Source organism: Echinops telfairi, unplaced genomic scaffold (genome assembly GCF_000313985.2).
Source record: "Echinops telfairi isolate 266 unplaced genomic scaffold, ASM31398v2 ScPeMD7_7458;HRSCAF=8496, whole genome shotgun sequence".
Taxonomy (NCBI): Eukaryota; Metazoa; Chordata; class Mammalia; order Afrosoricida; family Tenrecidae; genus Echinops; species Echinops telfairi.
The window spans coordinates 30,966,723-30,978,262 of NW_022111358.1; the positions used below are offsets into that span (position 1 = coordinate 30,966,723).

The 11,540-nt window shown below is 57.0% G+C and overlaps 1 protein-coding gene and 1 long non-coding RNA gene across 2 annotated transcripts in view; one reads left to right on the plus strand and one right to left on the minus strand.

The window, feature by feature from the left end:
• LOC123522742 overlaps nucleotides 1-5,207 on the plus strand; it is a 21,103-nt gene extending 15,896 nt beyond the window's left edge. Inside the window, exons 2-5 of the long non-coding RNA XR_006680962.1 lie at nucleotides 1,336-1,463; nucleotides 2,578-2,757; nucleotides 4,092-4,168; nucleotides 4,775-5,207. This is a non-coding gene — a long non-coding RNA (uncharacterized LOC123522742). The remainder of the gene's footprint in view (nucleotides 1-1,335; nucleotides 1,464-2,577; nucleotides 2,758-4,091; nucleotides 4,169-4,774) is intronic.
• The window catches only part of MPP3 (MAGUK p55 scaffold protein 3), a 19,334-nt gene extending 7,800 nt beyond the window's left edge, over nucleotides 1-11,534 (minus strand). The window contains 11 exon segments of the mRNA XM_004707205.2: nucleotides 13-33; nucleotides 1,302-1,366; nucleotides 2,717-2,913; nucleotides 5,349-5,423; nucleotides 6,839-6,924; nucleotides 7,605-7,686; nucleotides 9,014-9,151; nucleotides 9,380-9,460; nucleotides 10,499-10,576; nucleotides 11,163-11,281; nucleotides 11,492-11,534. Coding sequence (XP_004707262.1) covers nucleotides 13-33; nucleotides 1,302-1,366; nucleotides 2,717-2,913; nucleotides 5,349-5,423; nucleotides 6,839-6,924; nucleotides 7,605-7,686; nucleotides 9,014-9,151; nucleotides 9,380-9,460; nucleotides 10,499-10,576; nucleotides 11,163-11,281; nucleotides 11,492-11,516 — 967 coding nt within the window. The 5' untranslated portion in view covers nucleotides 11,517-11,534.
• Between the last annotated feature and the right edge of the window lie 6 nt (nucleotides 11,535-11,540).

The following is an 11,540-nucleotide window of genomic DNA, read 5'->3' on the forward strand; positions in this document are numbered from 1 at the left end:
GACCGGGCCTACCTTTGTCACAAGGCTGATCATCTGCGGTTTGCACAAAAGACAGACGCGACACTGTTAGTGGAGGGGAACCAAGAGGCCCTGTGGCTGAGGAGCAGCCGCAGCCCCCACCCGGGTGCCTAAGGAGCCCCCCATCTGTCCCCTCCACCTCTTTCCCTCCTCCACCCCCCACCCCCAAACCTGTGCTGTGAGTGGTGGTGCGTTATTGAGCTCCAAGCCTCTCTCATTAGTGCCCCTCTGTGGGGCTCATTACTGGGCTCAGGAAGCCAGTGCATCCTGGCATCTCAAGCAGCCGCCTTAAGAACCAATTATTCAGCGGCCGCTCCAACTTGAGACAAATCTGGAACGTGGCCACAGAGCCAGGAGCCAGCGAGCGACTTACAGAGGGAGGGTGCCTGCAGGGAGACCAGGGCCTGCTCAAGCCCTGCTGGGATCCGAGGCGCCTGGGCAAAGGCAGACGCCAGAGGGCGGGGTGAGCAGAGTGGGGAGCCAGCTGGACACTGGACACCTAGAGCCTGCTTGGGTCCCTCACTTGGTCACTTGTCCTTCTGGTCCCCAAAAGACCTGACCCAAGGAAAGACTCCTTTCTCACTTCGGGCTCTGATCCCAGAGCCTCAGAAACCCAGGCCAGCTCCAATCAGTGGACTTCAGAAGCCCGACTTTCCCTTGGGGGAGGCTGGGGGATAGGGGAGCAGATGCCAGCCTCCCTCACATCGTGGGGTCTTGTGACAGTGGAAAGGTAGGCAGCCATCTGGATGTCTATTCTTAAAGTGCTGCCCAAGTTGCCAGATCAAATGGGGTCACCTGGTGACACTGGGATTTAGAGCAAGCACCAATTTGGTTTGGATAGCAGTCTGTCCACATAGTGCACGGAGCAGACTTATACCAGGAACATGATGCAATGCTTCTCTGAACTTCAAATTGAACTACTGGTGGCCTGCATTTTCAACCGTGAGTCTGGGACTCCAATACGGGAGATGGGACCAGTCCTGGGCCTCTCCATTCCTTTCGAGCTCCAGGGGTTCCGACCTTTTCCCAGATCCGAATGCCCCTTGAGATGTTCACTAATGCTGGGACCCACAAACGCAGTTGTACAGGTAATTTGGGCAGCGATGTGAGCATGCCAACAGGTGGAGACGCTTTTCAGGGAATGGCTTCCCCACCCGGCCCACCCCCACCTCTGGAGGCCAGCAGGCTCCGACAGGACTCTCGACACCTCTCTAGCCCAAGCATGAAGCCTCCGCACCTCACCCTGGTCACCCCTTGACGCACACCCCTGCCAGCTTACTCACAGGGGGGCCTCTTGGGGTTCTGGGGACTCGGCAGGGTGCCCGTGGCTCTCCGGAAGCTCAGCCGCCTGTGGGGACACAAGGACAGGACTCAGGAGCTGGACACAAGGACCAATCCGAGGGAGCCCTCCAAACGCTGTGGGAAAACTGAGGCCAGGCCTGCAGGTAAGCACAACCCGGCATCCTGAGGCACATTCAACATGCAGGATGAATGATTGCAACCTCTGTCTGTCTGTCTGTCTGTCTGTCTGTCTGTCTGTCTGTATCTCTATCAGGGACAAATTGGAGACAACCGAACAGGGAGGCAGTCAAGTCACATATAGAAGCCTTCTCATGAGCCCAAACCAACACACACACACACACACACAACACGGAAAAACCCCGCCCATGGACATCAGGCTGCTTCTAGCACATAGCAACCCTGGGGGAGGGTGCAGTCGAACCGCCCACCCAGCAGGGTTTCCCAGGCTGCCGCTTTGGGGAGACAGACGCCACCTCTTTCTCTATGGGGCAGCTGGTGGGCTCAAACCACCAACCTCTGCACACCCAAGCACCTAAACACAACCCCGCCAGGGCTCCCCGTGCGTGCCTAACCTCCCAGCCTGAACGTGCAGTGAAACAGGCAACCTTTCCAGCAGCACCCAGCCCATTTACATAAAGGGACCGCTTGAACAGCGCCCGGCTTTCTCAACCAACAGTCAGCTCTTCCCACAGAAACCCTGGGATCCCAGAGGTGCCTTAGAGACCAGCTCAATCCATAACCCATACTTGCTGCCTGTGAATGAATGCTACATCCCCTGATAAAATGTCAGATAGCCACTAAAATCACAGTCATATGCGGCAACGTGGGGAAAGTGAATGCCAAAATTTGTTAAAAATAAATAAATGAAAAATAATAATTTATAAATTATCAAGGGTTCATGAGGGAGGGGAAAAATGAGGAGCTGATACCAACGGCTCAAGTAGAAAGAATGTTTTGAGAATGATGATGGTAACAAACGTACGAATGGGCTTGACACAACGGATATATGTATGGATTGTGATAAGAGTTGTACGAGCCCCCAGTAAAATGATTAATAAGTAAATAAATAAGAAGGCCACAGATTCTCTTAACAGTCACACGCAAGGCAGGAAGAAAAGAAATTACGCAGCTTAGCGACAAGACTTTGGGTAATCTTCTGACCCTTCCTTTTCTATGTCTCAACTTTCTCCAAGTATGTAATTTTAAAATACGCATTAATAATAAAAATTTTCCTATTTTCATCTAAATCCCAAATAGCCACCACACTAGTTACGGGACAAGGGGAACGGCACCCGGCCGCCCTTGCGGCCATGTCGACAGAACCTGGGGATTTGCTCTAGACCTGTGCCTCTGGCCACTTCGGCGCTACCTCCCCGGCAGCACACCCCAGACCTACCTCTCCTGGAACTGCTTGGAAGGAATGAGGCCGGCTCGAAGGTTCGTGTCCCCCACTCGCTTGGCCTGCCACCATGTGGGGTCGTCCTGGCTCACCACCTCCAGGACCTGCCTGCGCTGGAAGGGCAGGCCTGCCTCCTGGCAGGGAATGGCCCGGTCCTCCCGAGGGTTGTAGTGGAAGAGGGCTCGCATGAACACCTGCAGGGGAAGGGCAGCGGTGAGGCGGTAAAGAGAGGTGTGTCCACGTCCTCACTGAAGGTCAAGCCACAACGACCGTTCACAGGTAGCCTGGAGAACAAAAAGCTAATCGGAGATGCAGTGCCCGCATCGTCGGAGTGTTCCGAGACCACTCAGGATCGCACAGGCAGGAAATCCATCCTGGATCAGAAAACAGATCGATGGGAGTCCAGGCCGAGATTTCTCTGTCCAGCCTGAACATTTCCACGGGCACCGCATCTGTTTGTCCTCTCGGCAAACACAGGAGAAAATCTAGGCCTGGGAATGAAAGAATCCCGGTGAGCACAATTTCGACCAAAACCTTCTCTTTGGTGTGCTGGCAGGCTCTCGGGAAGCCAGCAGCTCCACTACTATGTAAAGGAATCTGAGGCTAGGGGACACACACAATCAGCTCAACGGACCCTGAGTCCTGTGCCAGGCAGAACTCCCTGGAGGCGGCCTGGTGGGTCTGGGGCTTGCCAGTTTCCCACCTCGGACCCTTTCCCGGCCCTCTCTCTGAATGGAAGGCCTTTGAGCTTCCTTCTCAGACAGGTTTTAAAGGGGAGCTCTCTTCTGCCGGGACTGCCATAGCACCGACCCCCAGCTCCGTCGGCTTCCCCCTTCCCGAGACAATGGTGGGCGACATCTCATCCCACTCCTCGCTCTCTTCTAGAATTCAGTGTCCGATGATTTTCCAGGCAGACCGAGGAGATGTGGAGGACTGGGTTCCGGGCCTCGGCGACATAGTGGGAGTCACCATACGGGGGTGGCCCAGGGTTTTGCTTTCTCAGTGCATCTGTAGGGGATGCTGCAGTCCACTAAGCGTGCAGCTGCGTCCTGGAAAAGGTGCTCATGAAATAGCGTGGGAAAGGCCGGAGGGGGACCCGGAGACACGGGGTGCGCACCGCACACCGTTGGAAAGTGGCGCAGAGAGATTCGCCGTTGTATCCAGGAGAACAAGGGAGGAAGAACAGGTTTTGAAAGAGATTGGGGTATCGATTGTGAGCGCTGCTTGATATGACTGAACTGAAGGGTATGGTGTCTGGATGATGTCCTAATAAAATGAATTGGGTGAAGGGGGTGGCGAGGGAGGAGGATGCCTTATCAGCAAAGTGCACCGGAGCAAAAGGTAGCGTGCCTGTGTTTGTTTCTATTTTCAGAACACCAGGGCCCAGTTACCTCGGAGGAAAATTGGAAGGAGGCTTCCTTAGATCCAAGCAGATTCCGTCAGATAATAGTAAGACCTCCTCACCACAGATTGTGAGGATTAACCACCAGTGGTCCACAGGGGTCCCTTCCTTGACTACATCCCCTTTAGTGGAATGGCTGTCTATCCTCCCCCCCAACTCCTGTACTAGTGTTTCTTGGGGGTCCCCTCCCAATCAACTGTTTGCATTGAGTCCTTCCTTAAGATGAGCTTCTAAGGGACCGGAAACCAAGCAGAGATGACAGGCAACGCCTTCCACACCGCGCTGGAAACCACTGAGGGAAAAACCAGCTCACTGCCAGGAAGTAGATTCCGACCCATAGCGGCCCTACAGGACAGAGTAGAGCTGTCCTGTGGGTTTCTGGGATGGCTGCTCTTGCCAGGGGCACAAAGCCTCATCTTTCTCCCTTGGAGCAATTGCAGGTTTTGAACTGCCAGCCTTGTGGTTAGCAGCCCAACCTGTAACTCATAACACCACCAGAGCTCCATTCAGAAGGGAGCCTTAAACCATCTTCTGAGCTCAGCACTCCTCACTCCCCCTTTGCCCCACCCCTTGGCTCTTTCTCACTGGTCCCCCAACATGTTCCTCTCCATGGTGCCCTTGAGCCTCTGAAGTCCCCTCCCCTTCTCCACCAGGAAGCCTGACTTCTCTTCCCCTTCCTCCGTCCTTGCCCCCTCTGCGGACACCCGCTACACTGTGACACCTTGTAAGGCACCTGTGACTCTCTGGACAGAGTCGGACAGAAGCACTTACCACACAGCAGGGAAAGCCCTGCTCCCTGGCCGCCGCCTCTGAACCCAGAACCCTTGAAGCTATGACTCATCCTTTTCTGGAGCACCAAAGGGAGGCTCCGGAATAGAGTGAATAATTACACAAATGGCAGTTGCTTAAATTGGTTCCCAATGCAGCACCCTCGGTATCTCCTCCTCCTCCTCCTCCTCCTCCTCCTCCTCCTCCTCACAGGCCGGGTTTTCTATTTCTATTCAAATAACCTTGCCTTTTATTAGCAAGCCATGTCAAATCCTGCTGAGGAAGAGGCAGGGTACAAATAAATGAATCACTCTCTGACTTCATTAAAGTTCTCGGTTGGGCACACGTTCCCCGGGCCGGACGTCTGCTCTCTCCCGGGATGACTGTTTCAGAAAGCTCAGTAGGAGCCTCCCACCACCCCACCCCTCATCCTGGGCACCCAAGGACCAGCGCCCCCACCTTGCTCTCCTCCAGGCAGTCCTCCTCCTGGGTGGCCGGGATGATTTTCAGGGTGATGGAGCCCTGGGACTGAGCCTGAAAGGGAAGAAAGTCAGGCCCTATCACCTTCCTGGTCTGACCCTCTGTGAATCCATCTAATGTCCCAGGCCTATAAACTCACGCTCAGAGTCAGGTTCACTGCCTCTCTTGCAACCCACCCTTCAACTGGGGAGCTTGGCTGCAGCCCCTGAAGCCACACTCCGGAGCCATGAAGCCAAGACTCGGTGTTTTCATGGGACAAAAGGCAGGAGATTTTACAGGAGAACCAAAAGCAGCATTAATTTCCAACTCTCCATCCCTCCTGCCTTCCTGTGCCCCAAAGGCTGCCCCTTCTTTCTTTCCTGGGGGATCATCTGAAGGAACTACTTCCAGTTCATTGTCCTCTTTCCTGCCCCATTGAGGGCTGTTCCCCACCACCCCCCAGTTTGTATTTCCCTTTTTGTATCCATCTTCCTCAGCGGTCTCTCCTCTGTCAGGTCACTCCCTCTTCTCCAACCAGCAGAGTCCAGGCAGCATGCTCCCAGACCACAGAGCCCCGCACCCATCACACAGGGAGTCAGACCCTCTGCTCTGGGACTTACAAAGCTCAGTGGCCAGAACGGGAGGGGAGTAACTGTATATTCACAGACTGCCACCCGGGTCTCCTTTAGGGGACCCTCGGAGAGAGCCTCCTCTCTCCAGATCACGTCCTGTTCCTGCCCTAGAACCCACAGACTTTAGCAGTGTAGTGTGCGCTGTCAGGGCAAGGAGCTCAAGGACCAGGGCTCTGCATGTCCAGTTTCCACTTATACCTCCCCTCACCCACAACTGGACCGGGAGGTGGCTTAGTGCCAGCACTTAGTGCCCAACAAACCCCTTCCAGCTTTGAAGTGCTTTCCGGATGTTCACAGCCTAATGGGAACCAACACACACACATACACACACACACTGCACTGCACTGACATGGAATTGATTCGATACCAACTCACACTGACCCTATAGAATAGAGTAGAACTGGCCCTCTGGGTTTCAGAGACTATAAATCATTACAGGGGCAGAAAGCCTCATCTTTCTCCCAAGGTGTGACAGACAGGACAGACCTTGAGGTCAGCAGCCCAATAAAGACCCCATTACCTCACTCCCTGCCCTACCGCTACTCTCCCGGGAAGGAAACAAATTCAGAATGATCTCATGACTTGTCCAAGACAGCGCCACTGGAAAGGGATGGAATCAGGATTTGAACCCAGGACTGGCTGCCCTCCAAGTCCTTGCCCTTTGGATAAAGAGGCTGTTTTGAGCAGGTCCCAGAGAAGCGACCCCAAGAGCCCAGGAAAGTGTCTGTGCTGAGGAGTCTGAGAAGGGCAGGGGTCCTGGACACCCACTCTTCCCATCCCCTCTTCCCCGGCTGCCAGCCCCACACAGAGCCCGGCTCAGGCCTGTGAGGAAGCCCACCGGGCAGTGCTATCACCCACCAGAATCTGGCTGATCTCGTCGGGCCGCTTGTGCAGGACGGGGATCCCGTTCACTTCTCGGAGCTCGTCCCCCACGTGCACCAGGCCTGGAAGACAGCAGACCCAGTGTCAGGGAGAAGACGCCTATCCCAGTGAAGATGGTGAGCCACACCCACCTAGCAGCCTCTGGTGTTGACTGGCGAGTGTCTGCATATTAAGGCTGTTTGCGGCTCAGCTTTGTCCCAGATCCGCGTCAGCAGCAGGCATGCGCTGCAGAATCTGAGCCAGGCCAAATCCGGGGAAGTGGGGGCCAGCCTAGGCATCCTGGCTCTGAATCTGCGTTTCAACAAGACCTCGGGTCTAGAACTCTCCACACAATGGTTCCCCAACCTTTGGGAAGAACTTCCTCACCAGAGCCAGGGGGTTGCCTCCCAGGTCAAGGCATTCTTAGATACACAAGTGCTCTTTGATGTTTCCCACCAACACACTCCTCCCTGCCTTGGGAATAGAGGCTGGCTTACTCCAACCTGGGGAGGCATGAACTGTGTCTCTCTTGTCCCCCAGTTAAGAATTACCCCCCAGCCATATGCTCGATGACATGAGCTCTCTCCTCATCACTCCCAAAGTACTAGTTCTGTGGGTTTGGGAGGAGAACCCCAGCCTCCCTGGCACACTGGTAACAGACAGAAGCAGGGCACGGGAGGCGGAGGACGAACTACAGCCAAAGGGGGGAAGGCTTTGGAACGACAGCTGTCCCTACAGCCCGGACTGCACGGCCATCACTCACCGCTCCGGTCCGCCGCGCCCCCTCGCATGATCCTGGCCACGACCACGGCCCCCGAGTGCTCATCCCGTCTGATGGTGGCGCCCTGCCGTGGACACAGAGCAGTCCAGCCCTAAGAAGCAGCCCTAAACCTCAGACTGACTTGCTGAGCCCAATAGAACCTCCCGCCCTTCCTGCTGCCCACCCCCTCCCCAAGAGGCAGAGCAGTGGGAAACAGCCCCACACAGAAGAGGTGCTCTTCAAGTTCGGTCCCAGCTCACGGAGACCTGGTGCACAATGGGGTGATCATTGTGCTTGGTTGCCATTGGCTGGTTTTTGGGGATGTGGGTCTCCAGATGTTTCCTCCCAGTCCATCTTTGCCTACAAGCACTGCTGACTCCTGTTTGGCATCACAGCAACACACAGACTATGGGCCAACGGGCGGTGGCTTTACTTGTGCCTGGAAGGTGAGACCCTAACCACTGTCCCACACGGCCCTGCAGCACAAACAGCCTTGTTTTAGGGAGCAGGGCCTGGGGCTCAAAGCTAGCTCGCTGTTCCAGGGCACACAGCTGGTGAGGAGCAAAGCCCTTTGTGACGCTGAATCCAGTGTCTCCTCTTTCATGTCACAGCCCCTTGCCACTCGCAGGGGCAGTTAATGAGGATAAAGCATGCCAGCCGATTCCCAACCTGCCTCTAAAACCCACGGCACGGAAATCATGCCCCAGCCAGAGCTCAGGAACTAGGGCATGACTCCTTGTTTCAAACCTCGCAGTGCCTCCCCCTGTCTTGGGGGTCAGGTGAAGCAATGGGTGGGCGTGGACAAGCCAGGCCTCCATGATCTGACCTCCTTGATCACGCCCTGCCTTAGATCTGGGATTCTAGTCACCACGGGCGGCTCAGCACGTGCGGCTCTGCTGTTGGCAATGCCCTTGCCCTCCCTCCCTTTTCCCTCCAGCAAATTCCTTTCCCTTTGCCAGGAATTCAGCCTGGGCATCACTTCTTGCAGGAAGCCTCCCCAGTTGCCCTGGTCTCAGACAAGATCATCGCTTTCTGCCTCCCTCCGAGCCGGCCAACTCCCAGAGGCAGCCGCTGGCAAGATTCAATAAACAAGGGGGGTGGGTTGTGCCCCAACACAACTTCAATTCTAAACACAAGTGGTGGGCTAGCTTGCCCACCTCTGGTGTAGGGGTCAGAGTTGGGGCTGCCCTGTACAAAGAGCTCGGGGTCCTTTACTAGCTGACAACGCGTGGCCATGGATGGCGGGGGGGGCCTGTCTCTCACCAAGAAGGGGTGCCCTGCCCACAGTTGCTACAGAACCAGCGCTGAGGCAGCAAAGGCTTCGGGGAGGTTCTTCCGAGTTGAATGGGCCCAGCAGGGCCGCAGCGTGAGGATGGGGGTGCGAACGGGGAAGAGAGGTGGGCGCCACGTACCAGGGGCTCCTTGTTCTTCACCAGGCGGACGATCTTCACCGATTCCTCTTCAAACTCCTCGTCAATATTGTCCGGCAAAGGAGGGAGGACAGGGTCGAAGTTCTTCTGGGCCACCGTGTCATGTACCATAAGCACGGCCTGCCGGGGAAGTCAGACACAGAGGGCTCTGGCCCGCAGCTCGCCAGGGTTAGGGGGCCTTGCCCGGGCAGCGGTGGGGTGGTCTCGGGTGGTCTCATGCCAGGGAGGCCATCCACCCACCCGACGCTGGCCCCGGTTCTTCACTCAGACTCACGTCCTGGCACTCCCTGCCCCCCCATCCCAGGAGATGCGAGCTGCGTGGGCGGGTGGGGACTGCAGCATGACTACCCTGAGGTGGGGGGTGGACAGCAGCTGGAGCAGCTCCCTCTCGTCGCCGTGCACGGAGGCGGCCTGTAGCTCCTCCATCACCTGCAGAGGGTGAGAGAATGCCATGGGCAGTGGGGCACGGGAGAGGCTCCCTGCCCGGCGCCTGCTCAGGAGAGCCTGGCTCCCCAGGTCTCAGACTCAGCGTTGCCCAGGGGCTGATGCAGCGCTAGTACGCACCAGACCCTCAGCCACTGCAGGCCACAGCACAGGCTCCCCTCTCCCTCTCCCCAGGCCTGCATGAAACCTGGCGCTGTGGGACTCTTAGCTCAGGGCAGACCCTGCCAGGGCCCAGGAACGCTTCTCAGCTCAGAGGCCAGGAACCTAACGGGTGCGAAGCCCTCACTGCGTGCCCTTGGCTTTGCGTGGACCTACTCAGTTAGCCCTCCCCACGAGCCTAGAAGAGGCAGTTCCGACTGTACCCCCATGAGAATTCGGAGGCTCGGCTTCAAGGCTGAGCCCCCAAGGCTGCACGGCTCTGAAGTGGCAGGAGCAAGATGTGAATGGGGGGGGGCGTGTGGCTCTACAGTCTGCGTCCTTCACCACGAGTCCTTTTAGGAGGAAATCTGGGCTCAGAGCATGATATGTCTGGTCACAGAGCAGCACTGGGACCAGGAACCAGGCCCCTAACAAGCGCCTGTCACCCTCGGTGGTGGAGGCAGATTCAGGGGCCCACACCCACACCAGTCCCTCTCCTGAGTTAGATGGAGGGGCTGGGATGGCCAGTGCACCGCAGGGACTTCACACTGGCCCTCCAAGTCAGAGCTCAGTGCTCCAGGCCTCGGGGCGGTCCGGCCCCGCCGATCCTGTCCAGACCCTCTCATTGTGCAGCCGAGGAAACGGGCTTTCTCTAGCACACGTAGAGTGGGCATCACGTGTTACTGTGTCTTGGGACCTGGTCCAACACTCGGCGTCCTGCCTGACTGTCAGGAGGCCCGGGCAGAAGGTGACCTGCAGACATCTCTGGCACGAGTCCCTGGTTCCTGATGTCGGTCACCTGGCTAAGCAAGGGCAGTAGGGCAAGAGGACAGGACCCTGGGAGACGCAGGGTGGGCGCCACCATGAGGAACATCCCGAGCTTACATCTTCGGCGAGCGCCATGGCGCTGTGCAGCACGGGGGTCGGGCTTTGTCTCTCATAATAGCGGAGCTTCTCATGAATCTGCAAAGACAGCAGGTTTCTGGCTGGGGATGCCCGGGCCTGCCCCAGGTCTGCCCCTGAGCCCACCCACCCCGCCACGGCATCGAGGACACCTGGGCCTGCTGACTGGGCCACTCTCTGGGTGGTAGAAGATAAACGTTGCTGACTGGGCAAGAGGAGTGACTAGAACTGACCTCTGTAGCCCACTGGCCACTTGGAAGCCACTCATTGCTGTCCAGTCAATTCCAGCACCTCCTACCACCCACCTAGGTTGCAGTAGAATATAATCTTGCAGAAGGGAGCCTGATGGCACCGCAGCTCGGCCGCCAGTGGTTCAAACCCACTAGCCACGCCACGGGGGAAAGACGTGCCATCTGCTTCCACAGATTTACAGACTTAGAAACTCCCGGGGGCAGAGACTCTGTCTTCTCTGTCCTACAGAACGGCAGGGAGTCCAAATTTGACTCAAAGGCAATGGGTTTGGTTTTTAATTACGGAAGTAGATCACCCGGACTTTCTTCCACATCACTGCAGGGCAGACGGGAACCTCCCCCAGCAGCACGACAGGGCCCTAGACCCCACCACGGGACCGATGGGCGGGCGTTACCTTCATTAAGTAACTGAGGCTCTTCTCACTGAACACGTCCCGCAGGAATCCCATCTCCTCCTTGTGGTTGGAGTCGGGTCGAAGCTGAGAGGTCAGCAGCGCCAGGGTCTCATGCAAGCCTGCAGAGAGGGAGAGAGATAGGTGCACTGGGCACGTCCTGTCCCTCAGGACCCCACTTGCCCCCTCCAAACAACCCCGGAGCCTGGGCAGCTCCCCAGGCTCTCAGCCCCAGGGCTTAGTGGTAAGGCAGCTCCTGAGGGCCAGCCCCAGCCAGCCTGGCTCCCTCTCCAGCCCTGCCTGCAGGGTGGGCCCCAGCACCCGAGACTCACCCGAATCCTCTGACAGCACAGGCATGTCTGTGCCCACCGGCTCTTCCTA